At 42.8% G+C, this 27228-nt stretch overlaps 1 protein-coding gene across 2 annotated transcripts in view; it reads left to right on the forward strand.

The window, feature by feature from the left end:
* ST6GALNAC5 (ST6 N-acetylgalactosaminide alpha-2,6-sialyltransferase 5) overlaps positions 1-26966 on the forward strand; it is a 174719-nt gene extending 147753 nt beyond the window's left edge. The window contains exons 3-5 of one of the 2 annotated variants that reach the window (XM_027114524.1): positions 6967-7376; positions 14258-14365; positions 26207-26966. In XM_027114524.1, coding sequence (XP_026970325.1) covers positions 6967-7376; positions 14258-14365; positions 26207-26438 — 750 coding nt within the window. In that variant the 3' untranslated portion in view covers positions 26439-26966. Of the gene's footprint in view, positions 1-6966; positions 7377-14257; positions 14366-26206 lie in introns of those variants that run through there. The other variant, XM_027114526.1, reaches the window with a different exon arrangement.
* The last annotated feature ends 262 nt before the right edge of the window (positions 26967-27228 follow it).

A 27228-nucleotide genomic window follows, 5' to 3' on the forward strand; every position in this document is an offset into this window, starting at 1 on the left:
CATCAAACTAAAAAGCTTCTGCATAGCAAAAGAAACCGTGAACAAGATGAAAAGGCAACCTACTGAATGGGAGATAATATTGCAAATCATATATCTGATAAGGGGTTAATATCCAGAGTATATAAAGAACTCATACAACTCAATAGCAAAAAACAGACAAACAAACAATCCAGTTTAAAAATGGGCAGAGGTCATTATGCTGTACACCTTAAATTTATACAGTGCTATATGTCAATTATATCTCAATAAAACTGGAAGAAAAAATGGGCAGAGGATCTGAATAGACATTTCTCTAGAGAAGACATACAGATGGCCAACAGGTACATGAAAAGGTGCTCAACATCACTGATCATCAGGGAAATGCAAAACTAAACCACAGTGAGATAACACCTCATATCTGTAAGAATGGCTGTTATCAATAAGACAAAAAATAACAAGTGTTGGTAAGGATGTGCATCTTTTCAGGATGACAGGAATGTCCTTAAATTAGATCATGGTGATGGCCACACAACTCTGTAAATATTCTAAAAATCATTGAATTTACATTTAAAATGAGTGAATTTTATGGTATGTAAATTATATATCAATAAAGTTGTCAAAAGACATTAAAAATATATAATACATGTAAAAAAAATAGAATGCAATTGCATTAAAAATTTTAAAAAACGAATGGGCTTTCCTGGACTTCTCTTTGAAGGTCACCTAGTGCTGAAGGTGGTTATGACATATGCAGGAGAATTCAAATACTGTGCTTTAGAATATATCAACCTACTCACCCAGACAAAAAAAAAAAAAATATCAGGGACTGGTTACTAGTAGAATGGTGACACAAATACAGTAAGCACATTTCTTTCATACTGTTGATGTGCCGGGCAATGTGGTAGGTGCTACATGGTTTATCCTTCAGTCATTCATTCAAAAATATTTGTTGAACTTTTTCTTTATTCTCGGTACTGTTCTTGAGGCTGAAGACAAAATGTGAACAAGACAAAGCTTCACCTTTTCTGGAGCTTACATTCTAGTAAGGGAGAAAGGCATAAACATGTAAACACACAAGCCATAATTAAGATTATTTTAGGTAGTGATGCTTGAGTTTAAAAATAAGCCTGGATAAGGAATTCCTTGACAGTCCAGTGGTTAGGACTTGGCACTTTCACTGTAGGGGCCCGTGTTCAATCCCTGGCCGGGGAGCTAAGATCCCGCATGCTGCATGGTGCAACCAAAAAAAAAAAAAAGGTTAAAAAAAAGAAGCCTGGATAATGGAGACAGTGACAGAAGATGGCAAAGGAGGGCAGTGGAAATATTAAGGGGTCAGAGAAGGTCTCTCTGGGGAGGTGGTTTGAGGTAACACCTGAAGAAGGTGAAGGTGTCATCATGCAAAGACCAGGAGAAGAGCGTCCTGGGTGTGGAAATAATATAAATTATTATATTATGTAATATAAATCACGTCAGATAACAGGAAATGGAGATATGGCAGTGTAATTAACAGAAAGAAGAAAAAAGTAGAGGCATCACACTCCCTGGTTTTAAACTATATTACAAAGCTATAGTAATCAAACAGTATGGTATTGGCATCATCTTGTACAGAACTCTCTGGTAATTACATATTAAAGGTCACCCCAGGAGATTTGTGGAGACAGGAATATAAAGGAGGGATGGAATGAGGGAAGTAAAGAGTTACAAGTGTGCAGCAGGAACTAAAGAGAGATGATGGTGGCTTTGATGAAGGGGGTGGCAGCAGGGATGATGAGAAGGCTAGGATTTGGGACATCTATAGGAGGAGAGATCCAATAGGACTGGATGTGTTGTAGGGGGCAGAGAAAGAGGTGTCAAGAACAATCCTTGAATTTTGTTTGAGCAGCTGGGTGGAAGGCACACCATTAATTGAAAAAGCAAACCTTTTCTTTGAGACTGACTTTACTATATCCAGATCACAGATGAAGAAACTGGAGCTCAGAGAATCTAAGCCAATTTGCCCCAAATTATCCACCTAAGGAGTGGAAGAAGCAAGTTCGAAGCCAATGACTCCAAAGGCCATATTTTAAACACTGCTCAGTACTTCCTCCTACCCAAGGAGTTCCTTCATCCTTAGCCAGCCAGTGGATGGAAATCATGGAAAGTGGCTCTGGTGGAGGGAGGAGGACTTCTTGCTGATGGGAGGGCTTTCATTGAACAAGAGGGAGAGGAGCAACTTGGAAGAGTAACACTTTTTCCAGTGAATCGTATTAAATAACCAGAGCGGCTTATACCCAGTGTCAGGGTAAACGGAGGTTGACAGGTAATAAAAGCCCAGTAATTACTGGAAAATATCAGATTGGAAAGTGCAGAGATTCTTGAAACCTGCGAAACCATTTAATATATCTTATGTTTGCTCCAGACCAACAATCAGCTCCCAGAGCAAGACTGGTCTCATTACCAAACTAATGGACATTATGTTCTGAGGTGGCTTTCTCTCTGCCCAATAAATCAGAATTTTTTAAAGTGAAGCCTGAGATTGCCGTGCTGCAAATGTTTGCAAGGACGTCACTGAGTGTTTTAGGTGTCAAGTTCAATTGGACTTAGCCTGTTCTGTTCTTTTAAGAAAGGCTCAGGAGGCATCAGCTGGGTCGCAGGGAAAATGCCTTCTGCTCTTGCTCTTCGGGCTGTGACAGAAATCAGACCTGGATTCCCTGAGTATGCTTTCTCAAGCAGGAATTGCTTCTATCGCCGCGGCCCAAAGGAGCGAGTTGTGATGAAAGTTGTCATTCTCCCCATCCCCTGATTGTGGGGTTTTTTTCCCAGGAGTCGGGGATGGAAAGAGAAGTTTATTCACACCTTCTAAAATATTCTAAATATCCCCAATATTCTAAGACATTCATAAGCCCCCAAGGAGTTGCAGCCACTGTCCTAGGAACTGGGATGATGCATTGCATGTGCCCGTGTGTGTGTGTGTGTGTGTGTGTGTGTGTGCGTGCACGCCCGCGCACTTCCTCTAGAAGCCAACCCACCTGCCCCCATAGGCTCCTGTGCACCGCACTCCTGGGACATGGGCTGCTGCTCTGAGCATCAGTGGTCTGGAGAAGAGGTAACTGCTCCGTGCCTTGTAGATTTTCCTGAGCATTTTTCACTGCACAACAGCCCTAATGACCTGGGCATCAAGCTCTTACTGGGGATTAATAACCAGCCGGGTTTAATGGCCCTAACTGTGTCCTGGGCCATTCTCCCAGTCAGCCATTAATTGCAAGCAGTGCCCTGGGCTCTGGCCATTGTGGCTCCCTGGGCTGAGTGGCCCGGAGGCAAATGGCCCAGCCTCCTTCTCTGCAGACAGAGCTTCCTCTGTGCTCTCCCCTGCTTCTCCCCGTGGTTTTAGTGCACAGGGCTGCAGGAGAATTGTTGGTTAGGGCATCACATCATGTCTTCTTTGTATATATGGAGGTTTTCTCAGAGGACTGAGAAGCCTGGAGGTTGGCTTTCATTCACTCACTTATCAACCCATCAATCAATTTAGTATTAATTGAGTGCTTACATAAGTCAGGAAGCCAGAGAGATTACCAAGGTTGGAGTGACCTAACACGGGTGCCCATGTTTCCTACAAAGGGCGGAACCCCTCACCAAATGAGTCTTTAAGGAAAATGTCCCCAAAAATCAGGGAAGCTGAATACTGTGAGAAAGAAGTAGGAGAGAAGGCGTAGGTAGACAGTGAGTCCACCAGGAGCCACCTCCCCTCTCCTGTCCTCGGTGGAGTTTTATCTCCCTGGCCTGCTGGCAGAGCCCCAAGTTCACCTTCCCATGCTCCGCGGAGTGATTCATCAACCCAGCATCTGAGTGTTTAAGGGAAGAACATGTTCAATACTACATCAGGAATCTTAACTCACCAAAGCATGAGTATTTTCACCCATGTCATTAAGACACTCAGGATGATAATGGTACTTCGATGTGCAGGAACATGGCTGTCTCAGGGGACTGTAACATCCCAAGAACCTGGGTCCCACAGTTTGTATAGTTCTTCTGCCTCCCAAGATATCCTTAGTCCCTCTGAATGCAGGAAAGAGACTTCATTTCCGCCTTTGGAAGTGATTCAGCCTTTGGTACATGCTCTTCTCAACTGCAGGAAGTGTGACATTGTTTAGAACAGCTATTGTCACTTTATTGGCACCACTTAAAGAAAGGCGCTTAAGGCATAATTCAGACTTAGATCTTTTTTGCATTGTTTGGTGCATCTGTACAACTCAAAGAGAGGATGCTGGTGCCTGAGGTAACCAATACCTCAGAGCTAAGGCAGGTGGGCAGGACTCATGAGGGAGGGCTTTCTGGGACTGGGTGGACCCCAGCATGTTCTGGTGGCGCCCGGTAATCACAGAGGGTCCGTATGGTACAGTCAGGAACCTTGGCCTTCCCTGAAAGGGTGCTCATCTGGCCTCACATGGGCATAGTGTGTGTGTGTGGGGAGAGAGAGAGAGAGAGAGAGAGAGAGAGAGAGGCCTTGGAATCTCCAGAGGGGTTACAAGTTTCACCTGTCAAGCAGCCTATGCTCTGAGAATCACAGCAGAATAATTAATTATGGGGAAAGAAATGCTGGGACCTTTCTTTAGAATTTTTTCCCCAGTAAAAATGAGCACAATGTCTTGAAATTATAAATCAAACTGGAAAATTCAGGATAATAGTTCTAGGTGAGTCTGAGGGGAAAAAGCAGGTCCCAATGGCTTTCGGGTCCAGTGGAATGAAATCTTGCAAAGTGACCTTATTAAGCAAACAGACTGAGTTACACGGTACCTCAGGGGTGTGTTAAGTGCTTAATAAGTGTCTGTTAAATGAATGAACGAATGAATATCATCTGGCCACAGGTGTCTAGTTGGCGCTCTCTTTGTTTTACGGGTGAGAAAGTTAAGTACCCAATTTGTGATAAAGTCTGTTTAGACCCTGGGTCTCCTGACCCTTATCATCATTTACTCACATGCTATTTGCAGATGCCCCTGTCATCTTTGTAGGAATGTTTTCACACGAGTAGAGGTTTCCCAGGATACAGGACTTTGGATGCTAAAACCCAAACACCCCCTAACAAACCGCGCTCCTCTTCTACCTCTCAATATTCTCCTTAGTAAAACAGGGGTGATGATGTAATATCTTTCTTATAGGTTTAGTTGAAGAATGAATGCAATTATATAAAAAGCTCAGAACAGTGCCTGGCACAAAGAGAACATCAGAAATATCAACTAAATTGACCACTCTTTCCTTTGTGCCCCCAGCCCGGCTGTGCTGTAAACAGCCCCCTTTACTAACAGTGCGGCACAGTCCCCCATTGTGTCACGTCATTGCACATCTCTGACCTACTGCCCCCCAGTAAAGTATAAACTTTGAGGGGTTCTGTTTTTCCATTCCATTCACATTCTTGCTGCCCAGTACATTTGTCACCTAAGAGTAACTGGATGTCAAATGAATGATGAGAATTTGCAGTGGTAGAATCGCCATTTCATAAGCCCATGTGTCAATTAGAAACCCAGAGCGATCAGTACACACTGATGTGGTGCGTACCTACCATGCGCTCCACTCTGCCTGAAAAGCCCCAGAGCAGCCTTCACTTAATGAATGACGCCGTGCCACGTCCTATGGTAAGGACTGGGTTCAACCCCATGCAATTGCTACTTTCGCAGGTCACTGTGTACATTTTAATTCTATCAAAGTGGAATGAGGCATCAATTATCCTCGGCTAAAAATGAGAAAAGTGAGACTTGCAGAGGTTAGTGACTTGCCAAGGTCCCATAGCTAACAGGTAGTGTAGACAAGCCTGGACCATCCTATGTGGGTGCCCTTGGCCACTCTGCAGTGAGGGAAGGTGACCGCCCTCGGTGCTCTCTGTCTGGTTCGGAAGACAGAGCTATGGCTTAGGAAACTCCCAGAGTAAATACAAGACTGTCTATACGCAGCACTAAATTGGATCCAGTTTTCTGAGACTGCAGGGAGCCAGTGCGTCCAGTTCAGAGTTAACAGAGAGGAAGGGCAGAGGCTCCGGGGAAAATCTAACAGTGCAACTGTCCTTCAGAACATTCTTGATTATCATTTCTTTGTGCACTTGCTGGCCTGGGCCTCCGGCCCTAATTACATTATCTTCAAACAGCAACTGAGAGATATTTCTCATTAAACATGAACAGGGAAATGTTTAACTTGTAAGAACGTAGGTGTTCAGAAAGTACATCACTGGTTCAGGATGTTGAAATGAGCATTGTCATTGGCGTTGTCCCTGGTGGACACCACAGGGCCAGGGCTTCCACAGGGCGCGAGGACAGTGGATGAGCTTGAGGCTTTCTTTACATTTTTGAAGAAACACTGACTCAATTTCTCTCCCTCTCCCCTTAAAATGGGAGAAACTCTCATAATTGTCATTTCAAAATTAAGGCTTCTAAGGGGTTACAATTTGCATGTCTTTTCTCACATGATTCTTAGACGATGTCTATTTAGGATAAATATATTTGTACAGCATCCAAGAACACTGATACATGCTTAACTTCCAATAAGGTGAGTTAAGAGCATTAAAACTAGTGTCACAGCAAATTGCAGTATAGTCTTTTCTTCAACTTGGGGGTAACTTTGGATTCAGAAAGACCTGGGTTTGAAAGCATGACTTCATTACTTGCTAGTTATGCATCTTTGGGCAAATTTTTCAACATCTCTGAGCCTAGGGTTATCATTATTTGTAAAATGGCAGTAATAGCAAGCTTGCTGGGTTGATATGACGATTTGATCTATTAATATCAGTAAAGCCCAGAGCCCAATGGTCAACAGGTCACCGCTGGCTCTTTCCCTGTTGTCCAGTACTCCCTGTCACCAGTCTGGAAGAGAATGTAGGGGTGGATGAGGTAATAGCAGAAGGGATGTATTCCGGCACAGGAGGGAGAAAAGCGAAGATGGCAGCCCTCGGAGGCAGGGAAGTGACCTGCTGGTGCCAAGCGAGTGTTGCCGCTGATGGGGTCCTTCTCCCCGTTCTTGCAGCCCCTGAAAATGCACTGCAGGGACTGCGCCCTGGTGACGAGCTCGGGGCATCTCTTGCGTAGCCTGCGAGGCCCCCGGATTGACCAGACTGAGTGCGTCATCCGCATGAATGATGCCCCTACGCGCGGCTATGGGCACGACGTGGGCAATCGCACCAGCCTCAGGGTCATCGCGCATTCCAGCCTCCAGCGAATCCTCCGCAACCGCCACGACCTGCTCAACGTCAGCCAGGGCACCGTGTTCATCTTCTGGGGCCCCAGCAGCTACATGCGGCGCGACGGCAAGGGCCAGGTCTACAACAACCTGCAGCTCCTGAGCCAGGTGCTGCCCCGGCTGAAGGCCTTCATGATCACGCGCCACAAGATGCTGCAGTTTGATGAGCTCTTCAAGCGCGAGACCGGCAAAGACAGGTACAGAGGCACGGGCAGGGGGTGCGCGGGGTCTAGGGGAGGGTGAGGAAATGTCCTTGCTGGCTGATTCAACAAAAGCAAAGCTTTTTTTTTTATTATTTTTATTTTTTTTTATGCTTATGTCAGATAAGCTCATCCCCTTAAGCTTCTTTTTCTTTAATTTTTAACCATTTTTAAAATTGAAGTATAATTAATTTACAGTGTTGTGTTAGTTTCAGGTGTATAGCAAAGTGATTCAGTTATAGAGATATAATTTTTATATATATTATATATACACATACATATATAATATATATATTCTTTTTCAGATTCTTTTCTACTATAGGTTATTACAAGATATTTAATATAGTTCCCTGAGCTCTACACTAGGTCCTTGTTATTTATCTATTTTATATATAGTAGTAGTTAATTCCAAACTCCTAATTTATCTCTTTGCCCTGCTATCCCCTTTGGTAACCATAAGTTTGTTTTCTAAGTCTGTAAGTCTGTTTCTGTTTTATAAATAAGTTCATTCATATTTTTTTTTAGATTCCACATATACGTGATATCATATGGTATTTGTCTTTCTCTGACTTACTTCACTTGATATGATAATCCCTAGTTCCATCCATGTTGCTGCAAATGGCATTCTTTTATTTCTGAAAGCTTTTGCTAAGTGCTTTTTGTTGTGACCACACTGCTCGTGCCATCTATAGAGCTCACCGGTAGGGCCCTCCTGGAGACTGGACTGCTGAAGCTGAATTTATAGGGCAAAGTGAAAGGAAGCACTGAGACATTTATACAGATAATTCAGGGCCAAATCCCTACTCTGGAGGATGAGGCGACACTGCTCCTGGCTTACACTGGCAGTAAGTGCAAGAGAATAGGTTTATTGCATTTTGTTTTACTTGTGTGAACACTAACCAGAAATAAGTGTATAGGGTTATTTTTCTCTTTCAAAGGCAAATATTTATTCAGTCAACATATATTTACTGAGTACCTACTACTTCCCTGCACCTGGTACTGGGGATATACACAGTCAGAAATAAGGCAGATCTAGACCCTGCCCTCCCAGAATATAGTCTTAACAGGGCCAGCAGATATTCACCAAGTAGTGGCCAGTGAGCTAGGTCATGTGAGGGGAAGAAAACGGTGCTATGACCAGTGGGACAGAGAGACCTGCCGTAGTCTAGGACAAGGCTTACCAAACTGCTGCTTACAACTCAGTAATGGAACATGAAATGTATGTATTGAGTCACTGCAAGATTGTTTTTAATGTAATGGAAAGAATGGAATAAAACAGACAATATCAGCATTCATCTCCTATAGTAAGTAAGGCAAAGTATTATTTCATGGGATAAAATTTGTTTCGGTTTTATACATAGAAATATACATATACAGGGTCTTCTTTTGAAGTGATAAAATTGCCCTGGAATTAGATAGGGATGATGAGAGCACAATTCTGTGAGTATATTAAAAAAAACTAAATTACACACTTTAGGAAACTAAAATGAAATGAAAACCATGTACAATACATGTGAGCATATATGCTCAATCATGAGGCAAAATGTATTTCTGACTATAGGTCAAAATCTTTTGAAAAGCACTGGTCTAGAAGATGAAGGTGTGAGGAAAGACTTTCTCCAAAAGGTGTATTTAAGCTGAGACCTAGGCCAATAAGTATTTATCCAGGTAAAGAAGAACCTGAGAAGGGGAGAGAGAAACATCCTTATGGGTATAAGAGCTTGGAGGTAAGAGGACTTCCAGGGGGCTGGAGAAGAGTCCCTGTGGCTGCAACAGGAGTGCTGGCGGGGAGTAGCCAGAGAGGAAGCAGAGATAAAGGGTGGGGAGCTGGCCGAATCTAGGTGAAGAAAAGGACAGCTATAGATATTGAAAGGAGCCATGTGCTGTAGTCCAAACACAGAGCTCTGGGTTGGAATTCTTTGTCCCTCACTAGATATATGGTCTTGGACAAGATATCTAACATTTCAGTGACCTCACATGTGACAAGGGCATAGTGACTAGGCCTCGTAGGACCAGTCTAATAATTAAATTTCCTCATTTCCTTAATTCTAAAACACATATGTTTATAATTAATACACATTTAATGATGTAATTTACCCCCTCCCTTACAAAAACTGTTCCTGCATCAATTTCTTATCTTAAAACTAAAGAGATTCGATAAGTAAAGAATGTGAAGTACTAAATCCTTTTGGCTATCGCTTAGGCAGCTCATTATGAAGAACAGAGTTTTAAAGAAAGACCAAAGCCCAGCATTCCCAAATTCTTTGCAGGGAAGAGCTTTCTTTTTAAATCCTTAAAACCTTGTGACCATTTGAGGGCTGGTCCAGGCAAAAGTGGGCGTGGCATCTGATGGACTGAGGAGAGGTGGACCTGGCCACTGGCACTGTGGCCTCCTTCCCTGGAAGCCCAGGTGATTCCATGGTTAGCCCAGCCAGTAGATCACATGGGGGATCCTGGTCACCATCACATGCTGTCATGAAATCCAGTCACTTACTGTCCTTTAAAAACCACAAATAAGAAAAAAAAAACATACAAATAACAGACTGTTGCTCATTTGAATGAGTTATTTAACCAAGAGAGCGCTTTATAAGAGAAGGAGAATGAGGGAAGTTATTTACAGTTTCATTTTTTTCTGGTTGGAAAATTCAAAATAAGTAGAAAGACTCTCTTCAATAGAAAACACTTCTCTCTTTTGAGTTTAATGGTTGTTTGCTAAATGTAAGTATTCCTGAAACACTGCTGCAGTGTTAGCTATTTAGGATGTTTACACATTGCTCCGGATCTTCTTAAGGGATTAAGTTGAAAACTTGGAGACTAGTCATTACATCCTTACATCTTTAGGAAACAACCTCACATCAAGACATAACCCACTCACTAAATTCATTAAATTCTGACCAGTGAAAACATTTTGCTCAATACGCCTGTATCCTTAGCGAGCCCAGATGGTAAGAGACAGGTAAAATTTCATGGACTGGCTACCAGGCTTCTCATCCATCTTCTAGGATCCATGCAGTCCCCACACAGGGAATCACACTGATGGATTTGTAGGATGCCAAAGTACACTGTCAACTTTTAGAATCTTTGTGCCTCTTACCTTTAAGAAACTGTCTTAAAGAAGCTAATATTGTATTGACTCAATATTCTCCTGTGTCCATATTCTTAATCTTCAGTCTACTCCAAGCTAAAGAACAAAGTCCGGAACAGCCCTTCAGAACAAAACTATTTCTATAAACTAAAATACAAAACACTTAGGGTTTAACAGTATTGCCTCTGTGTATGTTTTTCTTGAAACCTAACAAAACAGTGGCATGGATTAAAGATACACAAAGTATGGAATATCTAATTTTGCAATCTCACAATCAGGACATTCATTTCCGGCTAATATTTTGAAGAAATGAGATAATTCAATAATTTTTGATTTATGGAAATTTCACCCTACTTAAAAGTGGAGAAAAAATGTCTCAGGAACAATCTGCAATTAAGAAGCATGACAAATGACATAGATGGCCAAGTGGTATTCTTTGATATTAGAAAGTAACTGCACTTGAAAATAACTTTATAATTGAACAGGGTACATTAGGAAAATATGATTCAGAACCAATATTATAGTAATTAGATAAAAGAAGTATAAATGAAATAACTGCAGGAAGAATATTTCCATAGATATTATAAATGAGATTCTGGTGGAGCAGAAAGGCCTTTAATTGTAATTTAGTGTGTACTATAGCATTATCAGCTTAGTGTGTTACTTCATCATATAAAAGAATATCTGATAATTTTCCCTAATTAGCACATGACAGCTCTTCATATTCCTTCATTACAGCTGATTCAGTGTAAAAACACTAGATATTCCTTTGTTGGAAAAAGAGTTCAAATCTTTTTAGAAAACACAAAGCAGTTACATTTCTATAGCCTGTGATCCCAAAAGACTACTATTTCGCAAGTCCGGGGAATTTTAAGTGGCACTTTAAAGAAATGTTCACCTTAGTTTCTTTAGTCCTCCACTTTTTATTCTCCCCATTTTTACCCATTAAATCTTTTTCTGTAGAGTCACATGCCCCTATATTTCAGGCTGTGGCTTGTGATTTCTACTACATCACACAAAAGAAAGCCAAAGTTGTAGGGAAGTTTCTGCCACTGGGAAAAGCCCTCTTAGTGTTTCCTACAACTCAAAAGCATAGGGACATGAGTGTGATTCTTGGATCAGGAATCTGGGGGTATAAGTAAGCTGTCATTCTCCTCCTGGGCTCCACATCATTCCGGTTATTCACTCTCCCAGTTTAAGTCTAGAACAACCTGCCATCTCAAGGTCACAGCCTTGGTGAAGACAAGGTCTAACTTGAGGCAAGGCACTGCCTTCTCTTCCCCTCCCCCATTCAGTCAGCTCTGCTCTGTCCCACCTCCTCCAGTCCCAAAGTTCTTATGAATTTAGAGCCCTGGTGAAAAACAAGGGAGATTGTTAATACCTATGTAGGCTGGAGGCTCCAGAATTTTCTAATTACAGTGAGTCCCCTGCATATGAAAACTTCCCGTTCTAAGAGTGTGTTCATAAGTCCAATTTGTTCGTAAGTCCAACAAAGTTAGCCTAGGTACCCAACTAACACAATTGGCTATATAGTGCTGTACTGTAGTAGATTTATAATACTTTTTACACAAATAATACATAAAAAAACAAACACAAAAAATAAAAAAAGTTTTTAATCTTACAGTACCGTACCTTGAAAAGTACAGTACAACAGCTACATACAGGAGCTGGTATCGAGTGAACAGGCAAGAAGACTTACTGACTGGAGGAGGGAGAGGAGGTGGGAGATGGTAGAGCTGAAGGATCATCAGCAACAGGAGATGGAGGGCAAGCAGCAATGTCACTCATGCCTGATGTTGATGGTACAAGTTCCATTCCCTTGCTGGATTCAATTCTATCTACCCTCTTGAAAAAAACAATCCAGTGATGTCTGGGTAGTAGCTCTTTTTTCCTCATCACAGATGACACCCTGGGCTTGTAATAAAGATACTGTACTACTGTACTCTATACTGTACTGTACAGTAAAGTACGCAAAAGCACAACCACTTGTAGAGGATGCACGCATGTGACTATGTATGCCAGACACGTGAACTAACTTATGTGATTGGACATGCGAACGCACGTTCACATCTTTGAAAGTTTGCAACTTGAAAGTTCGTATGTAAGGGACTTACTGTACTGCCCGGACTACTGACGATGGCTCCTACACAAGAGCCAGTAGCAGTGTTGGAAGGATATCAGTTGTTTTGTGTGTGCTAAAAAGCACTGGGAGTAATGGTTGAATTATTATTTCATTTGCTCCAACCTAGTAACCAAGAGGCGAGGAAGGGATCTTGATGTATCAACACACCAGACTAGATAACTTTTTATGATATTCTCTCCTTTAGTCCTCGAAATAGCACAGGAAGATAGAGCTTCCCATGCTTGCTTTCTAGATAAGAAATCAAGGTTCAAAGAACAGCAATAACCTGCCTCAGGTCATTTAGCTGGTGAATAACAGAAACTAGTAAGATACAAATCCATGCTATTTCCATCTTGAGAATATTTTAAATGTACTTCCTGGGATATTACTGGATCTGGATACAATGGAATGGAAAATAAAAATGAGTAAAGGAGTTAAGAACTAGAAAGTTGAAGCCACGAACTCAGGAATGACTAAATTACCCATTCCTGTCAGGTAGGTGACAAAACAAAAGACATCTTAAAATGTCTTTTTTGGTTGTTATTCCTTATGCGAAATGGAAATAATGCAAACTGCTTAACAAAAACTCTTCCTTTTCAAAGAGGGGTGCTACGCAGTGCAAGTAGAAAAGCTTTCCTGCGGCTCTTTCATTCACATCACATACGGTGCTATGGCTGGGCAAAGTCAGACAGTCTGACCTTGGGGATAAGGTGTTTGAAACTGGCTAATGATGCATGCCACAAGCACTGAAAAAAAAAAGTAAATGCAGCAACCCCCAAAGAATTGAAATTAATATCCACAGCAGCATAGCATGGTGGACCGAGTCATCCTCACAAGTCACATTAGACCTTGATGTTGTGTCTCCACGATTACCCTTAGACTTGGTGTGTGTTTGGGGCTCAATACAGATGTTTGATTGGGCAAATGAATGAATGTTGGAACCCACCGATTTATTCCTTAAATTCTGTCCATTTTTGGTCATTTAATAAAAATTTTCACAGGGCTCGGACTGTTCTGAGGTAAAATAAAGCAAATGCTCAATTAAACGTAAGCATCCCTGTGTCCCTTTTCCTCTGGTCATTAGCCCATTCCCAAATGAATGTACTCCTTCTAAGGAAAGACATTCAGTCACGATGTTGGTGTTAATTAGTCTAGTTGAAGGCAAGCTTCTACCCTAAGATCATTTGGTCAATCAGTTGATCAATTGATAGATAAAGACAACTGTGTTTATTCACATTTAGTAAGCTCTTTGTTATCCACCCTGCGTGGAGCAAAAAAGAATGCTTATAGCTAGTCAAGTATTCTAGTTAATAAAGAGCCGACACACGAGGATTGTCATCTTACAAGAAATTGAGTGGTAATAATTCGCACTTAAACATTGAAACATTGATCATCATCTTTGACTATGTAGAAGTCCCTTGAGAATCCACCATGATGGAGTACAGACATCATTTATCATATTATCATGGAATATGGTGGCATGAGTAACAGATTTCTATCTGCTAAAGTTCCAGCTTTAGCAGATAGAGAGAGAGTGAGAGAGAGAGTTTACCAAATGGAGAGAGAGAGAGTGCGTGTGTTTATAGTCAGCCTTGTTCCAGAAAAGGTTTAAGATGGAGTGGGAATAATGATTATTTTACCAGCTGCACACTTAACTGTTGTTCCTTCCAGGAAGATCTCCAACACTTGGCTCAGCACTGGCTGGTTCACAATGACGATTGCCCTGGAGCTCTGTGACAGGATCAATGTTTATGGCATGGTGCCCCCAGACTTCTGCAGGTAGGATTTATTCTGCAAATGTAATTCATCAGCAGTGTTGTGCAGTGTTTATAAATATCTGATTCCACCTATCAACCATGAAACATGTCTTACTGTCTTCTTGAAGCAATTAATTAACATGTCCCAAGTCCTGGTTCTAGAAACAGCAAACGGCATTTAATTATGTGATATAAAATATTGAAAGTTTTTGTTTGTACTGCTGGAGAATTAATCCATCTTGTGGGCTTCATTTATCCTCTGAATATTTATCAGCCAAAAGTAATGCAGTAATTGGCATAATATTAACAATGAACAAGCATTAAGAAATATTCGTTTTGGGGATTTCCCTGGTGGTGCAGTGGTTAAGAATCCGCCTGCCAATGCAGGGGACACGGGTTCAATCCCTGCTCTGGGAAGATCCCACATGCCGCGGAGAACTAAGCCTGTAAGCCACAACTAGAGAGCCTGAGCTCTAGAGCCTGTGAACTACAACTACTGAAGCCCCCGTGCCTAGAGCCCATGCTCCGCAACAAGGGAAGCCACCGCGATGAGAAGCCGCACACTGCAATGAAGAGTAGCCCCTGCTCACCACAACTAGAGAAAGCCCGTGCACAGCAACAAAGACCCAATGCAGCCCAAAATAAATTAATTAATTCATTAATTCATCAAAAAATATATTAGTTTTATTCTCATTTGAAAGGAATGTAGTAATTTTTAATGAATTAAAGAGGGCAATTTCTTTGACGGTTAAGGCCTGTTTTCCAAAATTAAAATATTCCTCTTAGTCTCTTTCCCTTTCCACATCAGTAGCCTCGGTTTGTGTTTCTAAGACCAAAAGCACAGGCATAATTATTTTGATGTAATAATAATTTCTATTGCTACCTTAAGTTACCTCCTGGCATGTGCCCAGGTAGAGTTCGATGTGTACTAACAGACACACTGAGAAATATTCAGGGCCTGATTTGTGGAAGGCCGATTGAAATTCACCTGTAACCTAAAGGAGCGATGCCAATAAAATCAGAAAGTTTCCTAGTTTTCAGGCATGCCTGCTGACCTGCACATGGCCTCAGTCATGATATTTAAATGGTAAGATCTGGGGTGGGAGGGCATTTTAAACTTGTTCATTAAAATTTATGCCTGCTTATACCTTCATGTGTTTTAAACCTAACAACTTCTCAAAGTCTGTGAGCCTTTAGGCAAATTCTACCATTTGGAGGTTTGATGCAAGAATGATGAAGCATGCTTAATTGTGCCATTATCACTTTGCCACTTTTCTCCCACCCTTTTTAATCCAAAGACCACACAGCAGCAGTACTAGTTTATATGTAAGAGTCAGGTCACAGGGGAGAAGGAAAGGGGTGGACAGAGCAGGCCTTTGAAATCTGCCTGGACTCATGCATCCCCAGGGAAGACATGATGTAGTAAGGAAGTGGGTGGAGTCTGGACGCAGATGGCACAGGTTCAAAGCCCAGCCCTGCCACTTACTAACCTAGTGCGACCTTGAGTAGGTCACTCATTCTCTCTGTGTCTCAGCTTCCTCGTCATTAGAAGTGGATGTGATGATAATGATAGACTCTGCCTCAGAGTATTGGAGGTGGATTAAATAAGTGAATACATGTAAAGTGCTTGGAACAGCACCTAGTGCATGGCCAGAGTGAGCCTGGACCCTCACCCAGTTCCGCATCACTTAATGCACTGGCCTTGTTTTCCCCTTTAACAACCTCTGTGCAAAAAAGTAGGTAAGATGGTGTAAAAAAGCCAACTGCCTCCTCAAACCAACAGGCTAACAAAGGCAGTGGCAGTGGCCCCTTTGGGCATGCAAAGAGCCATCAAAGCTGATGGTTAGACGGCAGATATAATTATGTAATATTGCCATTAGGGCACCGGAGAAAAAGAGCATGAAGAAATTGAAATGTTAATGACTTAAAGTGTTCAAGGAAATATTGCACTTATTATGGAAAACAAATGAAAGGCAAGTTAACCTGTCATTTCTCTTACTCAGATTTAGTTCATCACGGCTTGGTGCACTTAGGACGGGAACAATTTACACGATGACACTAGCAAGGAAGTCAAGATACCGTCCGTGCACCGTATGTTGGCAGCTGCTCTGAATTTCTGTTCCTCAGCCACCATCCCAAAGGTTCAACAGTTGTTCTCATAAGATGATTTTGGCCAGGACTCATCAGAAGGCTCCCTAACCCCAGTGTCCTATCAGAGAGAGCGAAGAAGTGTGCTGGCCATCCTCTGGTGCAGAGGGTTAGGCTGGTGACAGCATCCTCTTCAGTCCTGATGCTTGTTTAGGAAGGGTAAGAAAGGAAGGAGCAGTAAAGATTGATTCCCAGGTTCCTTTCATCTTCACGTCCAGGACACATGGGCTGAACCACCAGGCACCCAGTTCCTACCGGTGACCTTGAACCTTGCTGTCCTCATCTGCAAAATGAACATAAGAAAATAATAATAAAAGCAAACAGGTCATGGTGAGGATTAAATGAGATCATGGCAGTAGAACGTTTGACACAGTGCCCAGCACACAGTTAGTGCTCAGGAAAGATTATTAATAACATTAGTGATACTAATACTTTAATATTATACATAAAATAATTATTAATATTTTCCTAAGCCCTTGAGAATTGCCCTGAAAGGTACCAAGAATTTTGGGAGGGGTTCAAAGAACAGGCCACAGCTCTTGCTTCCTGGAGGCTTACGATAAGCCTTACCCACACAGAAATCTAACAAGCACAGCAAAGCCACTTGGAGTCAAAATGACTCTTGCAAAGAGTATCACCACCAGAAAATGAAAAAGCAACTTATAAGTTAATCCAGCTACTAGTCTGATCATTCCCCCTTGGTCTTGATTTTGAAAGAAGCTAAGAACTCTAAGACCAGCAGGGTACATGTGTCATGAGCTGTAGGACTTAGGGAGATAAGATATCACCGGGGCCAAAAGTGGTAGGGAAGCTTTTGTGAGATGACAGACCTCACGCTGGTCGAGTCCACCAGAATATACACACCTCGAGGGCAGAGACTTTTGTGTGTTGGGATCACTGTTGGAGCCATGGTGCACAGGACAGTAGATCAGTACCGTCCTGACCTATAGCAGATGCTTCATACATACTGAGTGAATGAATGGCCCTGTCCTCTCTCTCTCGTGCTGTAGTCAAAGGGTGTTTATATGACCGAAAATGAGCCATATTTCTCAAGGTCAGAAGCTATGTGACCTTGAGAAAGTTATTCAACCTCACTGAGCCTTAGTTACCGTGGGCAGGTTACTTAATGACCGTCTCAGAAGCCGTAGTTTCCACGTCTGCAGATGATGATGACATTAGTACTTACCTCACGGGGTTATATGATAATTCCATGACATAATAGATGAGGAATTCTTGGCACAGTGCTGGTGTACATTAAGTGTGGATAAATTTTCGAGGAGAAAGGGCTCACTCATCTGCAGGTATGCACCCATGAGCACATTTTAAGGAGCTGTCTGGCGAGCACTAATGAACAGTGCTTTGTTGGCAGGGAGGGCCAAGGACACGAAAGGCTCCCACGTGAATTGGGTCCCACTTTCCCTCCAGCTCCTTGCAGAACACCCCACGGGCTGCTCACAGCAGACCCCCCCATTCTGTGGCTTCTTTATGCCCAGTCTCTCACTGGAATGAAGAGTTAGGCACATGGGGCCAGGGTTCAGCAAACGAAAGGAGAGCCAACTGCTCTTTTTGGGTAAATTAACCTTTCCAGACTTTGAGATACAACTAGGACCCTCAAAAGAAGTCATTTACTAAACAAAATCACAGGGACCCTGATTCATTCACCTAACTTGTGTTGGGCACTTAGGGACATAATCAAAGATGAATGTGACAGGGTTCCTGCCTTTGGTCTCCTGCGTGTCACTTGGACACAATTCAATCATAAGGGACAGAAGGTTCCCAAGGTTCCTGTGGGAGAAATTATTCACGTTCTGCCTGTCAGTAGTCTCTGACGCGCAGGGCTTTACTGAAACATCCAGCTCTGGCTTTCTCCTGACCTGATCCGGTGGAACAAGGGCAAGGAGCTAAGATGAAAGAACATTGCCCCCTCCTGACCCACTTCATCGGCAGCAGATGAACTTCTCTCTGTTTTACCTGTGGGCTCTCATATCACAAAGGGTCCCGTGGCAAATAAGAACATTGACAGCCTTGATGACCTCTGGTCTAAGATACGGTCATACCGCTTTCCAATCTAAATCACACTCTCACACACTTTTAAGGAGAATAGAGTCATCACTGTCTCCTTGCCAAGGAAACCAAGGCACAGGAGGACCAAACGCTGGACTACTTCTGCAGTCATTTCCATCAGCTTAGCGTGGCAGTGACCCAAAGGGAATGTCAGCTGCTATATGCTGGGATATATAGGGAGGTGCAGGAGGGGACTAAATTATATCCTGGGAGCAGACAGCTGAGCCATCCATGAGTGCCTGACTTCTAAGACGTGTGAGTGGGTTCACTCCTACAAGCCTGGAGCTGTCATTTTCCATCCAGCTCTCCTGGAGTTCTGGCCTTCTCATCCCTCCCACCCAAAGGGCCAGGCTTACTTCCAGGAATCATTCATTGGCAAGAAGATTTCCAGTAGTCTCTAAACTACTAAGCACATGGACTCCTTAGGGAGACGAATAACCCCACGTTCATATTTAACACCACAAATGGAAAGAGTGAATGTATAAATGGCCATGGTGGCAGATGAAGGACATGTTATTCGAAACCTGGCAGAATCTAACGCTGACTAAAAGTCATGTGACTGGCGTGCAACCGTTTCCTCCTTAATCTGGTGCTGCAATAGCCTCCTGACCACTCTCCCCAACTCTGGTCTTTCTCTTTCCTCTCCAAACACCACTGTGCTGTTGGATAAACCGCAAGTCTGACTCTATCACTTAAACCCCTCCGTAGGTCCCCACAGCTTTTAGAAGAAAGTTCACACTCCCTAGCTTAGCACACAAGCCCTCAGGACCTGACCTCTGCAGCCACCTTAGTCTCATCTCCTCTACTCACAGACTTGTTTTAGCCATACTGAGGAACTCAAGAAGGAGCTCACCCTGCACACACCTGTCCCTTTGCCCTCATCTCGGAACATCCATCCCCTCCTTAATCTGGCTGATCACTACCGGTTCTTCACCGTAATATTAATGGCTGATAGTTTTTCTGCGCATACCACATGCTGGTGCTGTGCTGAGTACAAGTACAGGTGCCATTTCATGGAACCTTTATGATAATCCCAGGAGATAAACATTATTATTATCGCCATTTTACATATGAAGCTTGAGGACATGAAACAACTGGCCAAAGTCGTGGGGCAGGTAAGTGATGGAGCTGGGATTTGAATTCAGGTCTTCAGGGCTCAAGAGCTAACACTCTTAACCCCTCCCTCCACTGCTTTGGAGGTCCTCTTCCTCCAAGCTTTCCTTGCCTTCCTATCTGAGTCAGACCCCACCTGGGCCCCTACTGGGGCCTCTGCCACCTTCCCCTCTGCCTCAGCTAACTGAGTGACATGTCCATCTCCTTCATCAGCCTGTAATCTCCTCAAGGGAAGGGGTCCTATCTCAAGCCACGTTTGTGTCCCTAGCTCTTGCCATTGTGTCTGGCACGTAGTGTATATTCAGTATTGATTAACTCAACGAATAAATAAAAACCTTCCTTTCCTTGACGGTGTTTAGGAGACTGATTCTATATTTATTCCAAGATCAAAAGTGCCAGGTGAGTGAAGAGTATAATTAGCCAGTGGCAAGTACCGATTTCGAGGGTCCAGAGAAGTCACTGGTGGCCACCTGTATCGTTCCCAGCCAAGGCCAGCACTGGGTCCTCAGGCATGAGACATCAGTCTCCATCCTGCCTCTATCACTGGACGCCAGGCTCATCAGTGTTCAGAAAGCCAGAGAAAATTAATGTTGTGTCACACCAGAGACAGCCTCAAAATATATTATTATGGGGACATAGACCTTTAAATCACGCCGTATCCATATGGGAAGGCAAATCCATTCTCTCTAGATGGACTATAAATTGCAATGGAAAAGCTCTGTTATCATTGCTTTCCAAACTAAGTGATGGTGAGTATTTTTAATCTCATTTTCCATTGTAAATTATTTGTGATAACAATGGGCCAAGAATTTAAATTCTATCTAACAGTCATATTTCTGGTCATACTTAACACATTACCAAGTTTACAACTCTCTGTTACCCATCATTTCCTGAGTATTAATTAGTAGAGTAACGACTCAGAGTAATCACTGTCATGGAACTAAATTAATATCTTATCCATAACGTGAAGGACATCTCAAAGGTATCGTGAATATCAGAGAGCCGATTCTGCCAGAGTTATTAGCTAGTGAACGTTAATAAAGCTGCCAGCATTACAGGGCAAGTTCCTACTTGGCACCAGTCTGCCCTGTAGAATCAGACGCTTACAGAGGACGGGTATGGAATGTAATGCGTCCACGTGGTTCACATTTTATGAAGTGAACTTAAAATACATTGTTGTACTTTTTTCTTCATAGATGCTTAACTTTGCCATAATTTCTTCTTCTATCTTTGCTATAATTTGACCAACTTACTGGTCACTGGATGTCTTCATTACTTTCCTCTGTCCCGTGGCTCCAATGCATCTGTTATGAGACGCTATGGCATCACCTGAGGTGCCTGAGTGGTTGGGTGTGGATATGGGGTTCAGGCGACTCACTTGGGCCTTTGACCCATGACGGGTGGGCAGCCGCAGGCTCTCGGCACTTTTTGTGCCCCAGAAGCACAAGTATTATTTCACTGGCTTCCAAGGCGTGTGGCAGTTTCCTTCCAAAAGAGGCTGTAAAAACAAGAAATGGAGGCAACAGAATAAAGGTGGTTCATGGGGCCTCCCGGGCCTGAAGCAGCTGTGTAGGAAGGCCTGTTAGGGGAACATTTCCTTCTGAATGCTCCGTACTGTCCCCAAGACCCCCAGTGCGAGCCAGTTTCCGAACAACCGAGGTACTTGACAGCTACTGATTCAACACTATCCCTCAAACGGTCCCTGACTACCTGCTATATGGTACTGTATACCATGCCAAGAATAAAAGTGTGTTTGGAGAGAGTATCTGAGGCTCTCAAGAGAGGCAAAAGCACCATTCTTTCCTCAGGATCTTTGTAGCCTTCTAGATCGTCCAACCCAAACTGGGAGATCAGGGTCAACCTAGATCATACCCGGAAATGGAAATATCCACCCTTACCTGTTAATGACACAAGGTTTCTTTCCAATTGCACAGCCTAGCTTTAGAAGATTTAAAATGGCACGTCACCAACTCCTGCTGCCAGTGATAACATATCAGTGGGCAGAACTGTAAATGAGCATGAGGCCTGTGCTTCGCACCCTGACCCGCTGCACAGTGCCCACCAGGCACGGGGCACCTCGGTAGGTGGGTGCTTGGGAGAATGCAGCAAGGCCAGAGTTGCTCTCAACCATATGGTGCCAACCCAACGGGAACCCGGGGTGCCATTAGTGCGGACAGCCACCTGGTGGCACAGGAATTTTTCCAAGACACAGAGCCTCACTCTTAAGAGTACAGCTTTGGTTCAGATCTGGGCCCTGAAACTTCTTCAATTTCTCTGGGTATGAGTTTTCTCATTGTAAAACAGAGGTAATAACAGTACCTCTCTCACTGGGGTGACGTGAGGATTAAATGTTAGTCTATGTGGAGTGCTGAGCACTATGTGAGTCAAGTCTAGAATCTTGGATGGCCCATGAGTGAGGCTGTGTGCTTAAACCAGGCACAGGACTCTCACCCTGGGCGCCGGATTCTCACCCTGGGTGCCGGATGCTCACCCATCACACGGAGTAGTGATACTTAACCTTAGACGCCTGATGGAGAATAAAGGAGATAATATAAGCTAAGCACTGAGGCTTAGCAGGTATTTAACTAAATCAGCCTTCTTAAACCTGGCTGCATATTAGAATGTCCTACAGAACTTTATAACATTGTTACCTTTTTAAATTTTTTTGTTTCGAAAAAGTTTTAGACTTACAGAAAATATTGCAAAAAGTGTACAGAGAGTTCTTGTATACCCTTCACCCAGCTTCCCCTAATGTTACCATTTTGGTCCAATTATCAAAATTATCAAAACTAAGAAATTAACACCGGTACAATACTCTTAAATAAATTTCAAACTTTATCCACATTTCACCATTTTTCCTACTGATGTCATTTTTCTCCTGCAGAACCCAATCCAGGATCCCTTTGCATTTTCTTATCATGTCTCATTAGCCTCCTCCAGTCTGTGACAGTTCCTCAGTCTTTCCTTATCTTTCATGACTCTGACACATTTGAAGAATTCTGGTCATTGTAGGATGTCCATCACTTTGGATTTGTGTGATAGTTTCTAATTATTAGATTGAGGCTATGCATTACTGAGAAGGATACCACAGAAGCAATAGCATTTCATATCAAGAGGTACATGATGTCAAAATGTCTTATTACTGGTGATGTTAACCTTGGTCACTTGGTGAAGGTGGTGTCTGCCAGGTTTACTCATTGTAAAGTTACAATTTTTCCCTCTATCATTAATAAATACATTGGGGGGACTTTATGCAAATAACCTATTTCTCCTCATGCTTTTCCTCTCTCATATTCCATTCATCTGTGCATCTTGCCTGCAACAATTACTGCATTGTTCTAATGGTGATTTTCTATTCCCTCATTCTTTCTAGATTATTAATTGGAATTATTCTGTATTTCATTTATTTATTTATTCAGTAATTTATTGAAATCATCATGGGCTCATGGATATTTATTCAGTTTTATTTTGTGGGACTCATAATCCAATACTGCCATTATTTATTTTGATACTCAAACCTAAGGCACTTTTTAAAATACCTATGCCTGGGACCCTCTCCAAATCAATTAAACCAGACTCTATGGAGGTGGAACATAGGCCATGGTATTTCTTTAATACCTGTGCACTACATGGTAGTTCTTTCATTCTCCCTACCTGCTTTCTCTATAGAGAAAAAACAATCCTTCTTCACATTATTCTGCAGGATTTGTTCCCCCACTGGCCCCTGGAGGGCTGATGAGAGGCTGCTGCCACTTAGGGAACTGGCTCTGTGATTATCATGCCCACACAGCCCGCACCCCTGCACCTTCACTCCCTGAGCATCCCCTGACCCCAGACAGCAACCTGAGCTCCAGAATCCTCTCTTTTACAGCAGTAGCCTCCTGATGTGGAAAGTCTGCTGATTTTTATTGCTGTTTTCATTTGGATCAGGTGGAGGGGAAACAAACTATGGCAGCCTTTAGAAAGTCAGGCTTGGGAAAAAAGGCTTAAGGAATTATAAGCTTGAACTTTCTGAAGGAAGGGCTTTCTGAACAGCACAGTGGATGACACCTGATGGCAGGCTGACAACCTACAGCAGAGCTGTCCCTGCAGTTGCTTCGGCTCTGCCTTCTAAGTCCCATCAAGCCCTTTTCTGCCATTTGGACAAAGTTTTAAAGCATGGAGACAACCCTCAGTTATTTGGACACCTTTGAAACCATCAGAACCAAATATGTAAATTTAATTCTCCCTTTAGGAGAGCAGTGTGGAGCCAGATACATTTTCATTCAAGGAGATGGTCTTCCTGAATAAGGAAATTGATCCTATAGCATCCTTTATCTGGTTTCCAATTTCCCTCTATGCCTAGGTGTCAAATCAATCTCGTGATATTTTTAGAAACCTGATTGCCTCTTTAGTCAGATTGATGCCAATAATATGTCCAAAACTTAGATGAATCAGATTTAAAACCTGATCCGTACTGGAATAAAAGCTTAACCCCAAGTTTACCATGGCAACACGAATTTAGCACGGTTCCCCAAATTAAGCCATATGAATCTGGGGAGACTTGTCTCACAAATTTCTATTTCTCTTTTTTTAATTTTGTTTCTTCATAGTGGTCCGTTCCAACTTGAATTTTTCCTACCATGCACTTTCTATATTGAAAACACGTTCTATTAAAATTTTAAGGGGTTTCAATTTCTAGGGTAAGTAAATAAGCAAACTCTATAATAACTGGACAGGACGGGATCTGATGTCTCACTATAGAACATAGAGATACTTCTGAGACAGGCATAACAGAGATGCAAACTATTAACTCAGCGCAGAATCCAACCCAGGATGAGGAATGTTTAAATGCTGCATGACAAAAGTAAATCTCTCTTCCTGGAAGAACTGTAACCTCAGAGGAGAGGAAGCTCAAAGGTTTATTGTCTTCAGAGCCATGAACTCGACACCCCTCTTGATAAAAGACTTCGATCCCTGACCCCAGAAAACTTGCTACTGTAAAAGCCATTTGTGTATTGATCTCCTCTGAAGAAAACGAATAGGTATCTAGCAGGATGAGCATCTCTGGGAAACCAAGTTACTGTACTTAGAGTAAAGCTGAGTGCTGGGAGGGAGACCCCAGGGCATCAAACCCTGTAAGGTGGTTTGCAGGAAGCTGGGACACTTTTTAAGAGAAGCGCTAAGAAGAGACCAAGAAGAGCTTAGTCTTGCAACAAGGCCGCTTGGTGAGTGTAGGTCAAGGTAGGAGGGTTTATCTGCTGGGATATCTTGACTGCTCTTATCATTTAGACATCAAGACAGAAGAGGTGGGGTGGAATGGAACCCAGTCTGAGACCAGACCTCTTTGGGGGTGAGATATTTTAGTAACCCTACATCAGGGCGCTCACCACCACCACATGTTAATCCTGTTCACATTACCTTGAACAAATGAGCCAGTGTTTCTCCTATGAGGCGGAGACAGGGATATAGAGACAGAAAAATGTGGGGACTCTCGGGCTACACAGCGGGGGTTGAAGATTTGGACTTTCTCAACGTAGAAACTCTAGGTTTAAGTACATTGTCCGTCTAAAACAGCAAGAGAAAAATGGAGGCGTCGTGCCTGCTGAGTTTCTCCCGTGCGATCAAACTTGCATCATCCACTTTCCATACCTGGAGGAAGAATTGTCTTTAGAGGCCCGCCGTTTAGCTGCTAACTCCATATAAATTCCTTTCAACAACAGAACTTCAAAAAATAGTTATTGAGCGCCTGCTAAGAACAAGACAAAGGCCTGCTCTCGTGAACAGACAATAAGCAAGTAAACAACGACAGCAGTTTCAGAGAATGATTAATGCCACAAGGGAAATAAATGCAAGTGAGATAGAGAGAAGGAGCAGGCATCAGGTAAGCCCTCTCCGAGGAGGATACATTTGCATTGATCCCCAGCAGTGAGAAGGAGTGAGCTGATGAGAGAACGTTCCAGCCGGGTGACTGCCCTCAATAGCCAAGGCCTCAGGCGAGGGACCAGCTTGGTCGAGATGACCACCGGAGAGGCCAGTAAGGCGGGAGCATAGCAGACAAGGTCAAGTGGATTAGGAGAAGGCTCTGGAGAGGAGCCAGATCACGGAACACCCTGTAGGCCACGCTCTTAGTGGAAGTGGAAGCCCCTGGAGGGTTTGGAGTGGGGCGGGGCTGGGGAAGGAGGATGATGTGTTTTTGTTTTGTAAATATCTTCATAGCTGTTTGTGCTAAACAGACTGTGTGGGGCAAGAGTGGAAATCATAACTATAGCTGGCTCTTAGGACTACGTAGTTTCCAAATCCCCAAAGCCTGAGCATCCTACAGGCTCACGTTTAATCTTGCTGTTTGATAATCATGGTCGCTGAGTTTATTTCATAGCCTCAGATCCTCTTCACGTGCATATTGCTTAAACATCAGCTAAACCGTTTGTTGAATTCATTTAACTTGAAAGTATGGTTTGTGTTTATCGGCTTATTAAAGATAACATCTTACCTAAATCTGTGAAAGGAATTTTTTTTTTTTTTGGCTTTAATCAGTTATCTCGTTTTCCTCCTACAGGGATCCCAATCACCCTTCAGTACCTTATCACTATTACGAACCTCTTGGACCTGATGAATGTACGATGTACCTCTCCCACGAGCGAGGACGGAAGGGCAGTCATCACCGCTTTATCACAGAGAAAAGAGTCTTTAAGAACTGGGCACAGACATTCAATATTCACTTTTTTCAACCAGACTGGAAACCAGAATCACTTGCTATAAGTCATCCTGAGAATAAACCTGTGTTCTGAGGAATGTGTGTGGCCAGGTGGATATCCCAAGAACCCACTGTATCAGACATCAGGCCACTGAACTTCTTGAAACACCAGACCTGAAAGAGGAACAGAATGGGTGGCCGGGGTAGCTTCAGTTCTCAAGAAGTACCATGTACAGGTGCCTCCGAGGCGTGACTACACAGCAGTGCAGTTGGTCTGTAAGGGAAAATTCCAGAATGAATACATCCTAATGAGTGTCGTCCCTTTCAAAAGGGGTTACCGTAGGGGCTGAACTCTCATTTAAATGATGTTGCCACGGCTAAAAACATTTTGGATCTCTTTAAGTATTGCCTTCGAAACTGAGACATTAGGAACTCAACATTAGTTGTATTCCTTTGTAGAAATACCACGTCAAAAGTCATTTTTCTATCAAATTGTATCCTAACCTGAACCTTTGCCGTTTGTTGGACTCTGTATGTGTGATTTGTAAAAAGCAGCCTGAAAGTATGGACATGATTTCTGAAGAGTATATCTTCACTGACTTTCATAAGCAAATGCCCAATATTTATTTATTGAGAGTTTTTTAGTGTGTTCTCGGCCAGTATTTTTATAGATTATGATTATGTGGTAATTTATCCTTCCTAATTCTTTAATCCTGAGTGATGGTTGGAAAAGGCCCGGAACTGGGAGATGAGTTGCGGTGTTCCCAATGCTCATCGTTAGCATGCGACGGTATTTGGCTTGGAAATGTTGCATTGCATTTTTTGAACCCTCAGGCTTCAAGAACAGCTATGACATTTTTCCAATATGCAGAAATGCTCCAAAT

This window comes from Aethalodelphis obliquidens, unplaced genomic scaffold, assembly GCF_003676395.1.
Source record: "Aethalodelphis obliquidens isolate GAN/ISIS:26980383/991018 unplaced genomic scaffold, ASM367639v1 scaffold13, whole genome shotgun sequence".
Taxonomy (NCBI): domain Eukaryota; kingdom Metazoa; phylum Chordata; class Mammalia; order Artiodactyla; family Delphinidae; genus Aethalodelphis; species Aethalodelphis obliquidens.